The following is a 22,666-nucleotide window of genomic DNA, read 5'->3' as shown; positions in this document are numbered from 1 at the left end:
GAGTTCAGAATGTTATATTGAGTTTAATAAATGTAGTTCTTACGGTATTTTTGTCACTGTTGAATGTTAGCCAAGGAAACTTGGTGTGGTCAAGTTTTGCTTAGATTGTTTTATAATTACTATTGTTCGCTAATTTTCTAATTTTAGGTGGTGGTTGAACTACCAAAAGCGGATTTTGCAGGTTCCCAAAGTGATCTAGGTAAATACAAATTATAAAAGGAACAGTTATGATTGTGAATGTTTAGAAAAATTCTTCAAGAGAAATGCAAAAGTTCTGAGTTACTTTGAAACGACGTGTTCAAGGGAACATGCCATTGTAATACATTAGAGCTAGCTAACTTAAAAGTTTTCAAGTATTTTACTGGATTGCATCAAGTTATGTAAGTATGTTGAGTAACACTTTTGTTAAGCTAATGTGACCAAGGAATGGGACACTAGGTTATAAAATGGTAAAGTGGTAGACTTGGAGTCAGGAAGACATGAGGTCAAAATCTCATATCAGTCATTTCATTTCGTTAGCTGTGGGACCCTAGGCAAGTCACTTAAGCGTTTTCAGTTTCTTCATCTATAAAATGGGGTTAATAATAATGTCTACCTCACAGGATTGTTGTGAGGGTCTAATTGTATATAATGTATGTAAAGAGCTATGCAAAATAAAGCACTTTATAAAATGCTACTTATTATTATGAATATACTTTTTAGTTGACAGATCAATAACAGATCCTATTTATCCCCATTGTTATGAAAACATTAGTTAGTAGTATTTTCCTAAGATAAGGGAGATTTATACTTCCTAACACTTCTGACAGACCAGGAAACTACTTTTTTTCCATAATCGAAGCTGAGAAAGAATCTTGTGCTTGTAACTGCAAAGTCAGAGTTTTAGAACTTTATTTTTATTTAGAACTTTATTTTCAAACAAATTTTCATGATGTTTACTGTTTTTAGTTTCCCTAAACAAAACGTCAAGGCCATTAAATATATTAAATCAAGTATAAGAACTTTTGCAAAATTTGTAAAATTCTGTAAATTTTGTAAAATTTGTAAACAACAGAGTAGCTTTTTTTCCCCTCCTTTTCTATGGCTATCTCCATGGTGAAAATACCATTTATTTGAGTGGTCTAGTTAAACCTAGTTAGCTAGAGTTCTAATGAATGAAGAATTTGGATTAAATCTTGACTACTTCAGACAAAGTAAATATGAAATCATTTGAAGTCTTAACTGGAAACCTAAAGTAAGAAAGTAACAGTAAGCTAAAGCATACTAAACGCTAAAAGCTTTTATGTTGTCTCAAAATTATTTTGACTAATACAATTTGGTCTCCATTTCTTAGTTCATTCTTTACTTTGTGGCTTGTAGTTCCAATATGAATCTGAAATTACAGTACAGGTGTATTTTCAACAAAGTATAATATTTATAGTCAAAGATTTCCCAAATTTCAGACTTGATTTCTTCATTTAATCTTATTTCCTTCATGTAAGCATCTAATTATCAATAAGAAACTGTAGTTTAATAGTAGTGACTTAGATCTGCCAGATATTTCCAAAAAGTATTTAGAAAGTACAGTTATCCTTTCCACATCTTGACTTTGTCCTTCATGGTTTCAGTATATCACAGATTGGTGTAAGAGATTAAATGGGAATTTTTTGCAAGTTTTGCAGAAATCACAGACAACACATAAAGGCCAACAGATGGCCCAGAAAAAGTTTAGAAATTCAGAAATGCATAAAATATATGTGTAAATATTGTGTAATATCAACATAATTTATCTTTTAATTTCATAATAATTCAGAGTTCTTCTCTGTTACAAAGGGAGGGCCAAAAAATTTTACATGGATTTTCCAGATGATGAGAGCACTGCGCCCTTAATAACCATAATGTGAAAGGGATAACTGCTGATAAAGATTACAGAGTCTTGATCTGGAGGCAAAAGACATTAGAGAAATAGATGTTATTTTCATTACTGCTAACCACTGAAGATAAGAAGTTCAGAAGTGAATAGTATTAGTAATATGAAAGCTTAGAATGAACTGGCAGAGAAAGCGAATGGCAGCAATAAGGGTTTTTTTGGTTGTTGGCCATATTGGGAAGAGAGGGAAATTAAAGAAAGCATCAAGTCAGTACTTAGGTAGACAGAACAAGAATCACTGGCACCAGAGGAGGTAGGCTTACCTTATTTTGCTTCTGTTTTCTCTGCCATGGATGATGATCTTTGGACTAGAAAGGAGAGGACAAATCTAATGAGCAGAGCGTTCATACCCAAGATAGGTAAGGAGATAGTAAGAGAGATTATGTAGTTGGCCTTGATGATCATAGTCAAGTCCCCAGACCCAGATGAATGTCATCCTAGGTTACTGAAAGCATTAATTGATATGATTGCCATACTCCCATCATTAATCTTTGAAAGATCAGGGAGAATATGAAAAGTGCTGCAAGATTGGAAAAGGGCCAATTCCCAGTTTTCAAAACATGAAGAGAATGAAGTTTTCACACTATAAGACAGTGAGTTGACTTTGATTCCTGGAAGAATTCTAGAATATGTTATTTTCTGGATTTATAAACTTTGTCAAAAAATAAAAAAGTGTTAGTTTTCTGAAAAAGTTTATAAATCTGGAGAATGCTATACTATTCTTGTGGAAATGATGGAGAGATGTGGGTTATAGGATATATAAGATGGATTCACAACTAATGAAATGGCCAGACCCAACAAATAGCCACAAATTAATTGATTGAGCTTCTCTAGTGGAGTGCTCTAGTATTCTGTGTTTGGCTGTATGCACTTTATTTTTATCGGAGATGTAGCTGTGGAAGGGACCTTTGAAACTGAGATAAGAGCAACGTAAGCTTTACATAGGTCAGGTTGGTTTCTCCTTAAGACGGCAAGAATGGTTTGAACTGGTGATGTCCTTTCCTTTGTCAGATCACATCTGAATATTGTATTCAGTTATGGGTGTCATATTTCAGGATGTAAATAGATAAGCCAAAGGGTATCCCAGAAAGAGCAACCAGGCTTATGAAGGCCCACACTTTCATGCTATATAAGAATCAACTAGAAGAATTGGGGATATTTGGTCCAAAGAGGAGAAGAGAGTGAACAGAAGGAGGAACATAATCGTTATCTTCAAGTATCTGATAGCCTCTCGTCACCTAGCAAAGATGAATCAGAGCTGTTCTGTTTGGTCTCAGAGTGCAGAACCAGGAGCAATGGATACAGAAGTTTCAAAGGGACAAGTTTAGACTTGATGTGTGGAAACATTTCCTGACAGTTATAGCTTTCCAAAAGTGGAATGGAGTGCCCTTAGGAGATAAACAGGCTCTCCCTCACTGGAGGTCTCCAAGCAAAAGCTAGATGACCATTTGTGTGGGGTATGTTGTAGAGAAAACACATTTTTAGTGATAGACTGAACTTCTGTAAAATAGTAAATAGCTTCTATCTCCTTTTCTTTATCTTTTAAACTTTATTTTTAATAATGAATTTAATATTTATATATTTCCTTAATTTCTGAAAGTAGCTCTGTATTCAATCAAGTGTCCTTCAGGAATATTTCACCACAAATTTAATTTAAAGCAATATAAGAGATGCAAAATAATTTTATTAAAACATAAGAAATTTTGACAAATTCTTAAGTTTAGGGCAGAGATGTGGTTTGAATTAATGTGAAAGTAGCTTTTAGATGGGTTAGGTTGTAATATTGCTGGTCCAAAATATTTTGAATATGATTTGTAGAAAGAGCATAGTATTCTGTAAAGGCATGCTCTACCTCTCCCTTAATGAGAAATAGGGAACACATTTTAATTAGAAAAAAATTACCGTTTTAGGCTATTTCTTCATGTAATGTTGACAAAAGATAATTTTTAATGAGCTGAAAAAAATATGCTTTTAATAAAGGGGGGTAATTCCTTGGTTAATATTTCCAAATTAATGTCCCATTTCAAGATCATTTATTAAGAACCTTTATGCAAAGTGTTAGGGAACAGATCAAGAAACTACAACTAGTATTCCATTTTTAACTCAGAACTAGGCTCCTCCATTGTGCAAGAAAATGTTTTACTGAAGAATATTGATAAAAAATCAAACTTTAGATTTTACGTTCATCTTTTTATGTTGTATATCAGCAAAGTATTTTACAGAATATATACATAAAAACATATATATTTAATTTCAGCAGATATATTAGACCAAAGTACACATTAAATCTACATGTTTTTAGTTATAAATTTAATAATTGTTATTTACTTGCTCATAGTATGACTCTATGTGTGCATTTTAATTCTATTGATTCATACTTTGCCATCATTTCCTAGTGTAAGACATTTAAGTAATGTCAAGTGATGTTATTTTTTTAGGTTCTTTAGTCCACCTGTACAAATAGAATAACTTGTTTTTGGTCTGTATGTTTTTAGGTTTAATACCAGGAGGAAAGATAAAGCTGGTACACAGCTCTACAATTCAGTTGAATAATAGGTAAGTCATGTATATCATGTTTAATATGCTAAAAATAACATTTTTATCTTATTAGGCTCATTACCTTCCCTTAAAAGCAAGATAGAAATGAGATTTGCATTTACAAATGAATACATGATAACTTTGGCAGTCATTATACTCTTTGTACTATGAAATGGTTCATTGGTAAGAAGCACATGTACCTAGGGAAGTGTCGGAAGGATTGATGATTTTGTTCCTTAGGGCCTTAACCTTTTTGGTGTTATGAACCCTCTCAATCTGACCCTTCTCAGAGAAATATTTTTAAGTGTATAAAATAAAATACGTAGGATTGCGAAGGAGACCTGTTATATTGAAAGAATTATCAAAATATTAAAGAAACTAAAACCAAAGTTCACAGACTGCAGGTTAAAAATCCCTGCCTTAGGACAGAGATGCTTTAAATTTTGTAGATCATTGTTATTTCATTTGTATTTTAAATCTGCTTAAAGTATGCCATGTCAATATATCAAGAATCTGTGATTCTGTTAGTGAGGAAACTCCCTCCACCAATGAAGATTGCAACCTGTGTGTAATTTAGTAGATGAGTCTTAGAAATTGCCAGAGGGTTAGAGAGGCTGCTTTATTTTCCTGTGGTGACTGCATTAGAGGAGAGATTTGCATCCAAGTCTTCCTGACTTGATATCCAGTCTCCGCCATGCTGTATGGCCTCTATTTAGATAATATGATACTAAAGTTAAATTGTCCTTAAACTATTCAGTTTCTGGAAGCAGAATGTAATATTTATGTGAAACCTTTATTAGTCTGGGAACTGCTTCAGAAATAAAAATTCCTCCTTCTGTGTGTATAAATCCTTCTTGCTATATTCAGCTAACTGAAAATTTGAGCAGATTTCATCAGAACTTTATCTTGTTTGTGGCATCTATTTCATAGTATATCTTCTAACAGTATCACTTAGTAGTGTGAAAATAGGAATTAATTTTGATGTCTTTATTGTGCTGATTATCTTTCCCCTTGAAATTAGTTCTGTAGTTATCAAAATCCCATAGTTTTGAAGACATCAGTATTATTGGTGATAATGGACATGCTTATCTTACTCCAGTACCAAGTGCTGGGTGAACTACAAATTTATATGTTTTGATCTCAACTGGTCTTTCAATGCATCAAGGAAATCATTCTACTGCTCCCCAGTCAATTCACTGTTCCACTCTCCATAACAGCTGTTCCAAATCTTCTCATTTCTCTTTTTAAAATTTTTGTATTTTTCTAATTATATGTAAAAACAATTTCAAAATCTATTTTTGTAAATTTTGAGTTTCAAATTTTCTCTCTCCCACTTCTCCCCCTCTTTGAGAACACAAGCAATTTGATATAGATCATACATGTGTAATCTTGCAAAATATACTTCCTTATTAGTCATGTTGCAAAAGAAAACACAGACCCCCCAAAAAAACAACAATCCAAGAGAAATGAAGTACAAAAATATGCTTTTTTCTGCATTCAGGCTCTACCAGTTATTTCTCTGGACAAACAAGGACCAGATGTATTTACAAGTGTAGTCTACCAAACACTTACAGAACAATTAATTCCAATACTATATAAAATCCTTGAAAAAATAGGCAAACAAGAGAAATTCTTTGAATTCTTTCTGTGTCACAAATATAGTTTTGATTCCTAAGCCAGGGAGAGTCAAAATAAAGAAAGAAAACTGAAGATCAATATCTCTAATGAATACTGATAAAAAAAAGTTTTAGATAACATATTAGCAAGGAGACTGCGGTAACACGTTCCAAGGTCAGCACTGTGACCTGGCTGGGTTTACACCAGGAAGTTGGGGCTCTTTGATATTAGAAACATAAGGACGTAAGGGACCATATTAACAGCAAAACCAACAAAAGCCAAATAATTATTTCAATAGATGTAAGAAAAGCTTTTGACAAAATGCAGTTCTCATCCCTGTTAAACAGTAGAAGGTATAGGAATGAATAGAGCTTTCCTAAAAATAATAAATAGTATCTATTTAAAACCAAGAGTAAGAATTCTCTCTAAGGGGCATAAGTTAGTAGGCTTTCCAATAAGATAAAGAGAAGTAGTTTCCTTTATGTAACCTAATTGAAATGAATGCCTATGCCAAATATTTGATGCACTGTTAATGCTATTTATGTATCCTTGAGGTTTTTAAAGACAGATTATATCCACATTGCTTTTCCATTGTATTTTCTTAGCTTTCCCCCTAAACTTAAGACAAGTTTGAGGCCTATGCAGACACTGATCGTTAAGTTTTTACCTTCAGATTCTAATCGTTTCATTATTGGTACAGATATGGTAAGTAATATTTAAAATTTCCTTCTGTAACTGATTCCTTTCTTGAGATTTTTCCAAAATGTGTTTAAAAATCATTCCATGTTTTCAGCGTGATTGAGCAAATGATTTTTCCTCATAAATTTAATGAGCTCACTATTCCCAGAATAGACCAGGGCTGGATATATAGACCTAGACTTTATTTGAATAATTCAAGGGTGGGGAACACAGATGATCACTGGAGGCTAATAAAGTCAACAAGGGGGAAGCTTTAGAGAGAAAAGAGAAGGGGGCCGTAGCCCCACCCTTGGTTACATCCTCTTCACTTCTTGCCTGTACTATTGCAGGAGCCTTCTAATTATTCTCCCTGACCCATGTCTCTTCCTGTTCCAGTCTGTCCTCCACAGCTGCCAGAGTGATTTTCCAAAAGTGTAGGTCTGACTGTAGTGATCCCATAAACTCCAGTGAACTCTCTTTTTACTAGTAGGATAAATAAAAACTCCTCTCTCTGGCATTTAAAGCTCGTCAAACCCTGACCCCATTCTACCTTTCCAGCCTTATTATACATTACTATCCTCTAGTCTAATCTGATTTTTTCTCATGTAGGATGTCATATTTATCACCCCTGCATTGACTGTCTGCCATGCTTGGAATGCATTTCCACCTTGTGTCTGCTTCTCAGAATCCTGTTGTAGTTGAAGACTCACCTCAAACCCTGTTTTCCACAGGAGGCCTTTCCTATTCTCCCTTCAGCTCTTAAGTGCCTCCCTGTCCCACCCCCAACCCCCAAAATTACATTGTATCTGTTATTTGGGCCTTGTATATACTTATACACGTGCACATTATCTTTCATGTTAGAATTTAAGTGCCTTCAGGTTGGGAATTATATAACTTTTAAAATTATTTATTAGAAATAATAGGTTCTAATAAATTCTTTTTGATTGAATGATTGGAATACATTTATCTAAACACTTCTATCTACTTTAGATGTCTATCATCAGTTTCTTCATGTTAATAGGGTGTTATAAGTCATGGTGCAAGACATGATTCCAAAGTGTCTCCAAAGCTGTTCAAACCCCAGCAACGTGAAGAAAGACCAGTGAAAGTTACTGTGATTGACTTTTCACCGTTTGGAGAACCAGTGTTTTTGGTATAAAAGTCTCTCTTTTAATGTGTTATTCATATTTGATTTTATATTCTGTTTGGGAAACATGATACTTGTAAAGATTTACTTGTAAAAATATTGCACATGCAAACATTATGCCAGTTCTTTAAACAAATAGGATGCCAATAACTTAGACTTTTAGGGAAAACAGTGGGATTTTTTTTTTTTTTAATTAGTAACTTCTCAGGTACTAAACTGAAGATCCTACTTCAGTGCGTCATTGTAGGAGGGAGAAAGTCCTGAGTTCTGGAAGGCTGTGATAGACCAGGCTTTACCAAGCTGCCAAGGGCCTGGAGTGTATGCTGGGGTGATTGTAAATCATATAAATACCAGTCAAAAGGTGCTTTTGTTATCAGAAGACCGGCTCCCAGACACTAAATTCTTTTTGGTTTGTAAAATCCACCTCCCAAGGCTTGGACTGATAGAGGTTTACATAGGCAGATGAAATCACAGATCCTTATAGTTTTGAAGTACACTATATAATTAAATGTACAAGGTTAAGTTCTGTGAAATTTCCCCTTGATTATCTTTTGCAAAACAGTAAAATTGCCTTTTGATCGTCTCCTCTTCCTTTAGCCTTGCACTATTTGTAACGTCTTAATTACATTTGTATTTTAAAATAGCTTATTGAATTGAAATAAATAGTGGCTCATGCTTTTCTGTCTTCCCCCTGCCAATTTTAATCCTTTCCCCCAATTTTCAAGAAGCATGTACCAAAGAATATACAGATTGGGTGACTTGACCTTTCTTGATTGTAGCATGAATGTATAATCACTGCAAATAGTGCATTGGTATATTAGTAATGGTTTTTGCCCTGGGAGATAAAACAAATAAGTGCCTCACTAAGTAAAATCTTCCTTGTTCAACACCTCTTTATATGTGCCCCTCAAAATCTGCACCCTACAGTTTAGAGAATCACAAAGATCATGTATCCAGGGAGAATGATCAAAAAGGTAAGTGTAATAATGATTTTCTGATACTCCTCTTTCTGTTTAATCAAAATATGAATTATTAATAATAATATTGTTCTTTTTCAATTAAATTCAGAATTCGTTATTGTTATTATTGTTATTCTGAGGATATAACAACTGAGGCTCAGTAGGAAAAAAAATCAGTGTTTTTTTTTTTTGCTTGAAGAAGTTGCCTAATTTCATTCATAATTACATATCAGTGAATGTGGCAAGCCATATTCTGCAAAGGTTATAAGTTAAAAAAAACCCAAACACTCATTCCAAAAAACACTAAAAAAAAGCAGTGAGGTTTTTTTGGGGGGAGGAGATAATATGAGAACTATAGTGGTGTCAAAATAGTTTTCATTCAGCCGTAGCTGTCAAGTGATAAATGAGATTACTGATCTACTTAAATTATCTGAGGTTATAATGATAAAACAATTGTTGAATTTCTAAATTTTGTCAGTTCTCAATAACTTAACTTTTCCAGATTGTTGTCCCTTGTTTTCTATATGTTGAGAATGTTAATTGGATTTTAGCCATTGAATATTTTCTCCTTTGGGAAATGACTTTGAAAATGAGTGAAATCAATTACACATTTTTTTCAAGGGACATTTGATTCATGTTATATTGGCCAGAAGGAATCATAACTCCTCAGTTTAGCCTATCATTTTGCAAGTGTGAAGGCTGATAACTTAGTGGATTTTGCTTCTGTGGAGATTTTCACTTGGGTAGTGTAAGTAGCTAATGGATAGAACAGAGGTGTGATACTATAAAAATAGTTAGCTTTTCCTTTGTATCCAAAGGCGACGTTGGTACTCTGTACATTAATATCTAATATTTCAGCTTTTATTAGTAATCAACATCTATTTTAACTCTCAACAGTATAAATTTTATGAGTTGTTTATTTTTGGTTAGCCTATTTACTTTATTTCTTTCTCTGTTACAGGCTGGTTGTTCAGATGGAAGCATTAGATTACATCAGCTAAATTCTGAATATCCAATTTGTCAGTGGAATAACAGCACCAATGGCCAGGCAGTTATCTCCTTAAAGTGGACACAGACAAGGCCTGCTGTGTTTTTGGTCCAGGATGACATATCCAATATTTATATTTGGGACCTATTAGAAAATGATCTAGGACCTGTAGCCAAACAACTCATCTCCCCAGATAAGTAAGTCAGATAAAATTTTCGATGGATTGTCAGCAGCATTTCTTTGCATAAGATCTTTGATGGTCACTCTGTGATCCTTTGATTTTTCCTTTTTCTTTTCAGTTGATGTAAGACACCACTAGGCCACATCAAAATGTTATGAATTCAGAAAGACTACCTATATTTATACATCACAACCTACAACTTTGTTCCTCCTCTTTTTAAAAATTAATTATTGTTCATGTTTGGCTAAATTCAGGTTATTTGGGTGTTGGACTCATACTTAATATGCAAGAATTGAAGTGCACCTGAGAGCAAAATCAGTTGAAGAACATAAGTTATATTTCAGCTTTTGAGGAATTTATAAGCACACATTGTTCCCTAGTTATTTAATGGGTGTGGGATTTAGAGGTAGGGATACACCAAACTTCTCTGAGTATTTCGTTTGCAAGATATGACCATGTTATATAAGTATTCTTGTAGTCTCTAAATAGCTTCCCTTATAATAGGTTCCTTTATAAAATGAATAAAGAGATTCAAGGTAAAAACAAGAAAAGACAAAGAATCTGAAGAGACAGAAGAGAATCATGTGTGAGGCTGGAGTGGGACAGAATATGTACACAAATAATTATCTTGTATAACAAGATAACCTGAAGATAGAGTGAACAAAGACAATGAGGGGAGTCAGGAAGAGCTTCACAGAGGAAGAGGTACCTGAGATGAGCCCTAAGAGAAGCTCCAAATTCTCAAAGGCAGAGTGGAGGAGGTAGTGTATGCATGGCATAAGAAATGGGAAAACACCTGGAAATAGGAGATGAGATGTGGAATGAAAGGAAAGACAAGTTTGGACCGCAACGTGAAATAGGTGAAGGAAAAATATGAAGTGTCTGGAAAGACAAGCTGGAGCCAGATTGTAGGGAGCTTTAAATGGAAGTCTGAGGAGCTTGTATTTTATCCTAAAGGCAAGAGGAGTCATTAGTAATGTTTAGTAGAGTAGTGGCATGGGCAGACCTATGTCTTAGGGATACTAATACAACAACTGTATGAAGGATGGATTGGAGAAGGGGCAGAATGCAATAAAGAAACCAATTAGGAGGCTATTCTAATATTCCAGTGAGAGATGATGAGGCCCTAAAGTAGGGTATTGCCATGATTGTTTGAGTGGGGAGAAAGAGATGCAAGAAAAGGCAGTAGTTTGAAATGGGGTGGCATGGTTAAATGAATATTTATTAAATATGGGGGATATCTGAGCATGCTTATAGGCATCAGGGAAGGAGTCAGTAGATAAGATTGGAGATGTGAGAAAGGGAAAATGGTTAAAGACAGAATCTCCTAGAAGAGAAGGGAGGGGATCCAAGGCACAGGGTCTCCTCTTCCATAGAGACTGGCATGAAGAAGGGGAGACTTGGGGAGTGACACAGAAGGGCTTGCTCATATTGAATAGATTCCATTTTCTTAGTAAAGTAGGCATGTAAAGAGGAGGGGAGTGAAGGTGGTAGCAAAGGGGGCTTTAGAAAAGAAGAGAAGGTTGGGAACAGACACTGGGAAATGTGATAGAATCAGGCAATGTTGGCCAAGCTGGATTGTTCAACTTTATTCACATTTGTCTCATTCTTTATTTCCTCTGTGCCTTTTCTAATACTACTTATTTCTTGTGCAATTCCACCTCTCCTTTTCAACCTATTTATATCCTTCAAGCTGCAGCTAAATGTTCTTCCAGAGTGAAGGACAAACAGCAACCTCTGTGAGTAGAGAAGGAGCTGCCCACTAGGTACCAAACTTCCAATTGGGTAACACGTCTTCTTCCCTTCCCTTCCCTTCCCTTCCCTTCCCTTCCCTTCCCTTCCCTTCCCTTCCCTTCCCTTCCCTTCCCTTCCCTTCCCTTCCCTTCCCTTCCCTTCCCTTCCCTTCCCTTCCCTTCCTTTCCCTTCCTTTCCCTTCCTTTCCTTTCCTCTTCATATAGAGTATCACAGCCCTACCTGCCAGTGCTCTTCCCAAAAGGAATGTCAATTTTAATCTCTAAAACTTTTTATTTCTTCTCTTAAAGACCGACCTTAGCCCCAAATCATTTTTTGGTTCCAAACCAAGCTCTGCTTGGTCACTGTTCAGGCCCTGATTGTCTCAGAATGAATGTAAATAACAACTGTTTCTGTTTTGGCCAGAGACTTTGAGGGTCTTCCCTCACAGATTTTTTTTTTAAAGAGGCCGTTCTTTTGTCTCATTTTTTTTTTTTTATTAAGCCTTAATCACTAAATGAGCACTGCCCCAGTCAGAGACCTGTTAAAGACCTTAACTTGAAGAGGCCAAGATCCTCCCACTGCATCCTGGGTCATCTCCACTTGTCCTGATCCATATCTGGTCACTGGACCCAGATGGCTCAGGAGGAGGAAGTGAGGTTGAGGACTTTTCACAGCCCTTCCTCACTTAAATCCAGTTCACTTGCGTGTCATGGCATCACCTCCCTGATGTCATGGTCCTCTTTGAGAGTGGAGGACAAAAGCAGCAGCAGCCAGTGTTTCTTCTTGGAAACCTATAGCATTTGATTTGCACTGTATTTTTGTCACAGCATCATAAGATCATAGATGTAGAACTGGGAGGGACCTTAGAGTCCATCAACCTTATTTTGCAGAGGAGAAAACTCAGGTCCCGAAAAGGGAAGTAGCTTACCCAAGGTCACACAATTACAAAGTGGCAGAACTGGGATCTGAACTTGGGCCCTTTACCTCAAGATTCAGCACACTTTCTGAGGGAGAGAGGAACAGGAGATCACAGTAGTATAAATATTTTTGTTCTCTGTTCTGTCATGACTTCATCCTTTAATGCCTGAGAATAGTTTTAATCTAGATTATAACTCCTCCTTCAGGATGGAGACTAAGTCTATCCTACTTGTCCTTTCAGCAAGCATTTGTTAGCACCTCCTATTTTCAAGGCACCAAAACACATGCTGAAACTAAACTGTCTCTGCCCCCGGGCACTATATATGGGGATATACAGTGTACACATCTTTAAGATTACATGTGCTGAGTTAAGAAAGGAGAAAGCTTTAGCAACTGGGAAAAACTTCACCAAGGAGATGGTAACAGAGCTGTAAAATGCGTGATCTTGAAAGACATTTTCATTCTAAGCTAATGCTTAGTTTAGATCAATCTTGGGCAAGTAAGTCAGTTACCTTTGGTTTATCCCTCTTATCTGTAAGACCTAGAAGAATAACAGGAATTGCTGTATTCTCTCCATACCTACACAGGATAGGCCAGGGAAAGGTCATCTTTCTCTAACAATCCTAGAAGGAAGAGGGATTTCAGAGTGGTCTCAAAATCTTATACCTTCTCATGCAATTTTCAAGTTTTCAAACAAATAACTCCTGTTCCAGGACATACTTTGTCTCAGCTGGTGGATCTGTTCCTACGAATATTATTTTTCTTTTTAATGTGGAAACCTGCCTTTTCATCTGAAGGAATACAGAAACCAATTTGCTTAATGCAAATTTACGTAAAGCAAAAACTGTAGTTTATGGAGTTCATCTGTAAAACTATTTTTATCCTTGCATAATGAGTAATGAAACATCTTCTATAAACATTTTTAATGATGCGTTATTTCTGAACCTGCATTATCTAGTTTTAAATCTTATCACATTTTTATTTGATGTAGATTTTTCAAGTTTATGTGTGAGGTATAGTGAAAAGAGGTGATTAGGGGTGTCCTTGGCAAACGCAGTTTGTACTGATGAATGGAGGCAGGAGATAGAGGGGAATTGGATAGTAATCCAATTTGGTAGGAATCTACAGTGTCAGTCAACAATAATAACAACAGTTAAAATAATAGTTAACATTTGTGTAGTCCCTGCTATGTGATAGGCACTATACATTTGGGCCTTTGCAACAACTCTGTGAGGTAGGTATTATATTGCTGTTCTAATTATCTATTATTATCCCCATTTTACAGTTAAGGAAATTGAGGCAAACAGAGTGACTTGACCAAGGTCAAACAGCTAGTAAGTGTCTTTGGCTGAATTTGAACTCAGGTCTTCCCAATTCCAGGCCCAGTGCTCTGTGTGCTGTGCCACCTAGCTGTTTCAGTCAATAAATATATTCTATTTTATTTTATTTGCTGTGCTAAGTGCTGGGTATGCCAGAGGAGGCAAAGATAGCACCTGCCCTTAAGGAGTTTCCAGTCTTTTGGGGGAGATAACATGCAAACAGTTATGTACAAATAAGTCATATACACGACAAATAGGAAATGATCATCAGAGGGAGCACACTAGAATTAAGAGAGGTTGGGAAAGGCTTCCTGAAGTAGGTGGGATTCTTGCTGGTATTTAAGGAAGACCATGAAAGCCATGAAGCAGATAAGAGGAAGGAGAGGATTCCCTATATGAGGGGCAGCCAGGGGAAGTTCCTGAATCACTGGATGGAAGACGCGGAGAGGATTGTGAAGTGTAAGACTGAAAATGATGTGGGGAGAATAGGTTATGAAGGGCATTGAATGCCAACTAGAGGATTTTATATTTGAACCTTGAGGTAATAGGAAACCACTGGAGTTTTTTCATAGGTGACATGATTGGACCTGTGCTTTAGGAAAATCGTCTTGACAGCTAAGTGTGGGATGAACTACAGTGGGGGGAGACTTGTGTCAGGCAGATGGACCAGTGGTCTTGCAGTAGTCCAGGCATGAGGAGATGAGAGCCTGCACCAGGGTCGTGGCCTTATCAGAGGAGAGAAGAGGACTTATTTGAGAGATGTTGCAAAGTCAAAGTTGACAAGCTTTAGCAGTATATTGGATATGGGGAGCAGGGTGAGAGAGAGACAGAAATTGAGGATGACAGCTAGATTGAAATTCTGGGGGGACTGGGAGGATGGTGGTGCATTCAAAAGTAATAGAGAAGGTTGGGAAAGGAGAAGTGTTTGGGGGAAAAGATGAGTTTGATTTTGAATATGTTGAGTTTAAGTTGTCTAGAAGACATGTGGTTCGAGAATATACAATAAGCAGTTAGAAATTTGAGCAGGGAGGTTGGAGCTAGATAAGTAGGTTTGAAAATCGTTATCATAACATGATAATTGAATCTAAGGGAGCTAATGAGATCACCATGCAAAGTAATATAAAGGGAGAACAGGACACAGTCTAGGGCCCTATGGGATGTCCATGGTTAGAGGACATGACTTGGATGAAGATCCAGCAAAGGAGACTGAGAAAGAGAATTTTGTGAAGGGGAGCAATATGTAATGAGGTTGGATAGATTATGGGAGGTACTAAATGCCAGGTTAAAGAGATGATATTTTATCTTATATATTGTTTCCACCAATAGAGTGTAAGGTCTTTGAGAGCCAGGGGCCATTTCATTTTTGCCTACTTTGGTTTTTTTTTTTTTAATTTTTAATTAATTTATTTATTTAACTTTTAACATTCATTTTCACAGAATTTTGGGTTCCAAATTTTCTCCCCCCTTGTCCCCTCCCCCCACCCCAAAACACCGAGCATTCCAATTGCCCCCATCACCAATCTGCTCTCTCCTCTGTCATCCCTCTCTGCCCTTGTTTCTATCCTCTCCTCTGTCCTGTAGGGCCAAATAATTTTCTATACCCCTTTACCTGTATTTCTTATTTCCTAGCGGCAAGAACAGTACTTGACAGTTGTTCCTAAAACTTTAGTTCCAACTTCTTTTCCTCCCTCTCTCCCCACCCCCTCCCTTTGGAAGGCAAGCAATTCAATATAGGCCAAATCTGTGTAGTTTTGCAAATGACTTCCATAATAGTCATGTTGTATAAGACTAACTATATTTCCCCCATCCTATCCTGCCCCCAATTACTTCTATTCTCTCTTTTGATCCTGTCCCTCCCCATGAGTGTCGACCTCAAATTGCTCCCTCCTCCACATGCCCTCCCTTCCATCGTCCCCCCCACCCTGTTTATCCCCTTATCCCCCACTTTCCTGTATTGTAAGATAGGTTTTCATACCAAAATGAGTGTGCATTTTATTCCTTCCTTTAGTGGAATGTGATGAGAGTAAACTTCATGTTTTTCTCTCACCTCCCCTCTTTTTCCCTCCACTAAGAAGTCTTTTGCTTGCCTCTTTTATGAGAGATAATTTGCCCCATTCCATTTCTCCCTTTCTCCTCCCATATATTTCTCTCTCACTGCTTGATTTCATTTTTTTTTTAAGATATGATCCCATCCTCTTCAATTCACTCTGCACAGTCTGTCTCTATGTGTGTGTGTGTGTGTGCATGTGTGTATGTGTAATCCCACCCAGTACCCAGATACTGAATAGTTTCAAGAGTTACAAATATTGTCTTTCCATGTAGGAATGTAAACAGTTCAACTTTTATAAGTCCCTTATGACTTCTCTTTGCTGTTCACCTTTTCATGCTTCTCTTCATTCTTGTGTTTGAAAGTCAAATTTTCTTTTCAGCTCTGGTCTTTTCATCAAGAATGCTTGAAAGTCCTCTATTTCATTGAAAGACCAATTTTTCCCCTGAAGTATTATACTCAGTTTTGCTGGGTAGGTGATTCTTGGTTTTAGTCCTAGTTCCTTTGACTTCTGGAATATCCTATTCCACACCCTTTGATCCCTTAATGTAGAAGCTGCTAGATCTTGTGTTATCCTGATTGTATTTCCGCAATACTTGAATTGTTTCTTTCTAGCTGCTTGCAATATTTTCTCCTTGACCAGGGCACTCTGGAATTTGGCCACAATGTTCCTAGGAGTTTCTCTTTTTGGATCTTTTTCAGGTGGTGATTGGTAGATTCTTTCAATATTTATTTTGCCCTCTGGTTCTAGAATATTAGGGCAGTTTTCCTTGATAATTTCATGAAAGATGATGTCTAGGCTCTTTTTTTGATCGTGGCTTTCAGGTAGTCCCCTAATTTTTAAATTGTCTCTCCTGGATCTATTTTCCAGGTCAGTTGTTTTTCCAATGAGATATTTCACATTATCTTCCATTTTTTCATTCTTTTGGTTTTGTTTTGTGATTTCTTGGTTTCTCATAAAGTCATTAGCCTCCATCTGTTCCATTCTAATTTTGAAAGAACTACTTTCTTCAGTGAGCTTTTGAATCTTCTTTTCCATTTGGCTAATTCTGCTTTTGAAAGCATTCTTCTCCTCATTGGCTTTTTGAACCTCTTTTGCCAGTTGAGTTAGCCTATTTTTAAAGGTGTTATTTTCTTCAGCATTTTTTTGGGTCTCCTTTAGCAGGGGGCTGACCTGCTGTTCATGCTTTGCTTCCATGTCTCTCATTGCTCTTCCCAGTTTTTCCTCCACCTCTCTAACTTGATTTTCAAAATTTTTTGAGCTCGTTTTGAGCTCTTCCATGGTCTGAGCCCATTGAATGGGCTGGGATACAGAAGTCTTGACTTCTGTGTCTTTCCCTGATGGTAAGCATTCTTCTTCCTCATCAGAAAGGAAGGAAGGAAATGCCTGTTCACCAAGAAAGTAACCTTCTATAATCTTGGTTTTTTTCCCTTTTCTGGGCATTTTCCCAGCCAGTGACTTGACTTCTGAATATCCTTTTGACACCCACTTCTCCTCCGGATCCGCCCAGCCAGCGCTTGGGGTCTGAGATTCAAATGCTGCTCCCCAGCCTCAGGGCTTGGGGCGGGGGCGGGGCCGCTATTCAGTGTGAGATCAAGTTCAGGTGCTCAGGTGGGGGCAGCGCCACCTCATGGGCTCAGTTCCCTCAGGGGGTTTATGCAGAAACCTTCAACAATGGATCCAGGCTCCTGCCTGCTTGGGGAGCCCTGGTCTGCTCCCACCTCCGCTGCTGCCTCCTGAGGGGTCCTGAGTTATGGGGGCACCCCACTCCCCTCTCAACCCTCCAAAGAGACCCTCTCACCAACCCTTGTCACCTGTGGGTGGGGGACCTGCGCGGCTGTTGGAGATTCTGTCCCTGAAGCCTGCTCGGATCCTCTCCTCTCGGCGCTGCGCGGCCAACGCAGGGCTGAGCTCTGCTCCGTGTCCACAGCGTGAAGAACCTTTTGCAAGAGGTTTTCAGGCTCTCTGTAACAGAAATCTCCTCCGCTCCGCTGTTCTGTGGCTTCTGCTGCTGCAGAATTTATTGGCAGTTCTTTTTTACCGATATTTTATGGGCTGTGGGTTCGGAGCTAGCGTATGTGTGTGTTTCTACTCCCCATTTTTGCCTACTTTGTAGCCCCAGCACCTAGAGACAACAGGGAGCCATGGACTGTATTGGAGGGGCAGGGGATGATTTGGTCAGACCTTACTTAATATCAGGATGATAATTTTGGCAGTTGGATGGATGAAAGGATGAGTTGGGAAGAGGAGAGTCTATAAATAGGGAAATCGGTTAGGAAGCCATTACAGAAATCAAGGTGAAAAATCATGACCCCTGAACCAGAATAGTGGCTGTGTGAATGGAGAGAATGGGAGAAATGCTCCGGAAATAGAATCAACTGAATCTAGCATCTGTGATTGGGTAATATGTGTCTGTAATATGTGGGACAATAAGATCAAAGCAGTGTAATTTTAGAGCTTCATTTTAAAGATGAGCACAGCAAGGCCCAGAGAGGATGAATGACTTGCCCAAGGTCACAGGGGATAGTGGGGATTTGGACCCAGGTTTTTTGATTCAAGATTCAGTTTGTACTCCTATGTTGTGAATCTGACAGGGTCACAGTAAAAATACAGATGTGTGGAGGAGATGCATGTTTGGGTGGTGGTGGAGGTGGAGCTGAATTGCTGTGTTGGAGATGTTAAACGTGAAGTACTGATAGAACAGCCAGATGGAGATGTTTGGCAGACAGGCAAGATGTGGGATTGGAGTTCTTTGTAGCTCTTCACTACAATCACTTCAATAAGCACTTGACTAAATTATTGAATAGATGAATTAATGGCTTCCTGCTCCTGGGGTGGTTCCATAACGGAATGCAGCCAAATTGATCCTATTTCTCAGAAGCTTGGAAATTCAGGGAGCCTCTCTGGACCTAGCCTTTAATTCCTTCCAGGCTGGCAAGAGAATGTAGTACTTCTAAAACTGGTCCCTTCCTAATCGATTATTCTTCTCAAGCTTTCCCCAGTGTAGTCCGTCTTCCGCTCTACTGCCAGAGTGATTCCCCAAAAGCACACATCTTACTGCGCCACAACCTACAACCTACCTTTCCGGTCTTATGTGCATTGTCCTTTCATACTGTCAAACTTCCCCCCCCCCCCAGAGTGTTCTCCTTCCTCACCTGAACCTCTTAGTGTCGCTTGTTTTCCTGCACAATTCATCTCCAGCTGCGCTCGCTGTGGAACACCTTTCCTGATTCCCCTCCAGATTATCTTGTATTTATCTTGTATGTATTTATATGTACATATTGTTTCCACCAATAGAGCGCAGGGTCTGTGAGGGCCAGGGACCATTTCATTTTTACCAGCTTTGTAGCCCCAGCACCTAGTGCAGTGCCTAGCATATAGTATGTGCTTAATAAATGTTTGATTAATTAATGTTTGATCCCTTTATGGGTCTGAGAGCAGGCCATAGAGCACTCATTTTTACGTACTCAAACATTAATCCAGAGTTGTTTTTTTTTAATTTTCCATTTTTGTTCCTTGGTTTGGAGGTCAAAAGGGTTTCATGGGGAATGGAAAAGAAAACATGGGGTTTTGTGTGTATCCTCATAATTGATCTGACTGCAAATAAATGCTTTCTCATTTTAGGCTCATAACTGCAACAGTCATGGGTAATCCAGAAAAGACAAACAGATTCCTTGGTCTGGCACTGGCCAAAACATCTGGGATGATTGAAATTCAGTACCTGAAGAAGAAATGGACATCACCCAAGAAGGAAGAGCAAAAGAGACTGCGTTTGTTTTTGCAGGATGCCCTCTAGAAACAGAAAAATAGTCTTCTGAGGGATTCATAAAAAATGAGCATTACCCAGGGAATTTTTGTTCAATAATTAAAAATGCATTAGGTATTATTAAGAGGTGTATACTTTAATACCTACTATATATATGTGCATGTATATTTCTGTATATAGAATATATATATTCTGTATATAATTCATTTTACTATTGACTACAATGTTGCTACTAAAATCAATATTTTTAAATGGAAGAAAAATGCCACTTTCGTACCTGTTGAATTTAAAAGGAAATACACATTGTCATTCCCAAAGTATTGTTTATGAAGAATCTGTGTATATATTTTTCAGAATAGCTCGAAAATATAATCATCAGAATTATTGTTGGTTTTTAAATCACCTACCATGAAATGAATTTTAATGGACTATTTTCTTATTCACACAAAAATTTCTATACCTATCCAAATTAAAAGCAGTTCCGATGTTAAAAGTTTCTTTGCTAGTTGTTTTTTTCTCAAAAACTCCTGCCTCATTTTTGGGTACCATTTTAGCAACATTTATCTAATCTCATATTATTAAATACCCTGTTAAAAAGAGAATTTAAAGTAGAGTAAACCTAGAAGTGATAGACCTTTCTAATGTTAGAACCGGAAGAAGGGACTTTAGAGATTATGTAGTTTAATTCTTTCACTTGACAGATGAGGAAACAGGCCGAGCAAGGCTTGCTCAAGCTTATGTAATCAGCTAAGTAGAATCCTGATTCTCAGTCCATTGCTCTTTCTATTACACCAGGCGAACAATCCCACTAATTCACATGAACCAAGTGGACATTTAGGAGCATTTTTTTCTCCCTTCACAAATTGTTAATAAGGTACATATGACCTTTTAGAGATATTGAAACTACAAGTTCTGTGAAGAAAAATTCAGTTCAACAAACAAATTAGATAAAAATCTACTCCATAGGCAATTCATACTAGAGTTATCATTGTTAGTTCCACTTTTGACAAGATATAACCAGAAATCATCTGTTTAGAATGGAACCTTGCGATCCTCTAGTCTTGACTTTCCTCCTGAATTCAGAAATAATTTCTACAACTCTGACATGATCTTCCATCTACTCCCTGAACATTTTCAGTAATGACTAGGTTAATTTCTCCCTTCATAACAGTTTCTTTGTTGTATCGCTCAAAATATTAGAATAAAAGTAGTTCTTTCTTTTTGTCTAGGTTTTTTAAAAATTATTTTTAGTTTTCAATATTCACTTCCACAAAATTTTGAGTTACAGATTTTTTCCTCATTTCTCCCCTCTGCCCATCCCCAGACAGTGTGCATTCTGATTAACCCTTCAACCAATCTGTTCTCCCTTGTATCACACACACCACCTTCTCTCATCCCCTTCCCCTTTTTTTTCTTGTAGGGCAGGATAGATTTCTATATCCCATTACCTGTATATCTTATTCCTACTTGCATGTGAAAACAATTTTTAACATTCATTTTTAAAACTTTGAGTTTCAGATTTTCTCCCTTCCTCCCTCCCTACCCACTCCCATTGAGAAGGCAAGCAATAGGTTATACATGTGTAGTCATATAAACACTTCCATAACAATCATGTTGTGAAGACTGACTATATTTTCTTCCATCCTATCCTGCCCCCCATTTATTCTATTCTCTATTTTGGCCTTTTCACTCCTCAAAAACGTTTTGTTCTAATTACCCCCTCCTCCCATTTGCCTTCTCTTTTGTCATTCCCCACCCCCCCTACCCTTCTCCACTACTTTCCTGTAGGATAAGATAAATTTTCATATCCAATTGAGTGTGCATGTCATTCCCTCCTTAAGTCAAATCCAATGAGAATAACATTCACTCATTCCCTCTCACCTCCCTCTCTTCCCCTCCATTGTAAAAGCTTTTTCTTGCCTCTTTTATATGAGAGATAATTTACCTCATTCTGTTTCTCCCTTTCTCCTTCCAATATATTCTTCTCTCACCCCTTAATTTTATTTTTTTCAGATATCATCCCTTCCTATTCAACTCACCTTGTGCCCTCTGCCTATATAATCCCTCCAACTACCCTAATATCGAGAAAACTCTCAAGGGTTACAAATATTATCTTTCCATGTAGGCATGTAAACAGTTCAACTTTAGTAAGTTTCATGTGACTTATCTTTCTTGTTTACCTTTTCATGCTTCTCTTGATTGTGTTTTAAAGTCAAATTTTCTATTCAGCTCTAGTCTTTTCATCAAAAATGCTTGAAAGTCCTTTATTTCATTGAATGGACATTCTTTTCCCTTGAAGTATTATACTAAGTTTTGCTGGGTAGGTGATTCTTGGCTTTAATCATAGCTCCTTAGACCTCTGGAATATCACATTTCAGACCCACTGATCTCTTAATATGGAAGTTGCTAGATCTTATGTTATCCTGATTGTGCTTCCACAATACTTGAATTATTTCTTTTTGGCTGCTTGCAATATTTTCTCCTTGACCTGAGAGCTCTGGAATTTGGCTACAATATTCCTAGGAGTTTTTCTTTTGGAATCTTTTTCAGGCAGTGATTGATGGATTCTTTCAGTATCTAGTTTACCTTCTGGTTCTAGAATATCAGGGCAATTTTCCTTGATAATTTCTTTTTTTTAAAAATGTATTTATTTGACTTTTCAACATTCATTTCCATAAAATTTTGGGTTCCAAAATTTCTCCCCATTTCTCCCCTCCCCCCATGCCAAAACACTGAGCATTCCAATTGCCCCTATCACCAATCTACCCTCTCTTCTAACATTCCTCCCTTCCCTTGTCCCCATCTTCTCTTGTCCTGTAGGGCAAGATAACTTTCTATACCCCATTACCTGTATTTCTTATTTC

At 37.3% G+C, this 22,666-nt stretch overlaps 1 protein-coding gene across 4 annotated transcripts in view; it reads left to right on the top strand.

The window, feature by feature from the left end:
• The window catches only part of DYNC2I1 (dynein 2 intermediate chain 1), a 100,746-nt gene extending 80,451 nt beyond the window's left edge, over window positions 1-20,295 (top strand). For all 4 annotated transcript variants that reach the window (XM_072652071.1, XM_072652073.1, XM_072652072.1 and 1 more), the window contains 6 exons: window positions 148-199; window positions 4,405-4,465; window positions 6,670-6,769; window positions 7,764-7,895; window positions 9,810-10,033; window positions 19,661-20,295. In XM_072652071.1, the coding sequence (XP_072508172.1) occupies window positions 148-199; window positions 4,405-4,465; window positions 6,670-6,769; window positions 7,764-7,895; window positions 9,810-10,033; window positions 19,661-19,832 (741 nt within the window). In that variant the 3' untranslated portion in view covers window positions 19,833-20,295. The remainder of the gene's footprint in view (window positions 1-147; window positions 200-4,404; window positions 4,466-6,669; window positions 6,770-7,763; window positions 7,896-9,809; window positions 10,034-19,660) is intronic.
• The last annotated feature ends 2,371 nt before the right edge of the window (window positions 20,296-22,666 follow it).

The sequence above is a fragment of the Notamacropus eugenii genome, chromosome 3 (genome assembly GCF_028372415.1).
Source record: "Notamacropus eugenii isolate mMacEug1 chromosome 3, mMacEug1.pri_v2, whole genome shotgun sequence".
NCBI classification, from domain to species: Eukaryota; Metazoa; Chordata; class Mammalia; order Diprotodontia; family Macropodidae; genus Notamacropus; species Notamacropus eugenii.
Note: the sequence above shows the minus strand (reverse complement) of the source record. Positions and strands in the feature narration are given on the sequence as shown.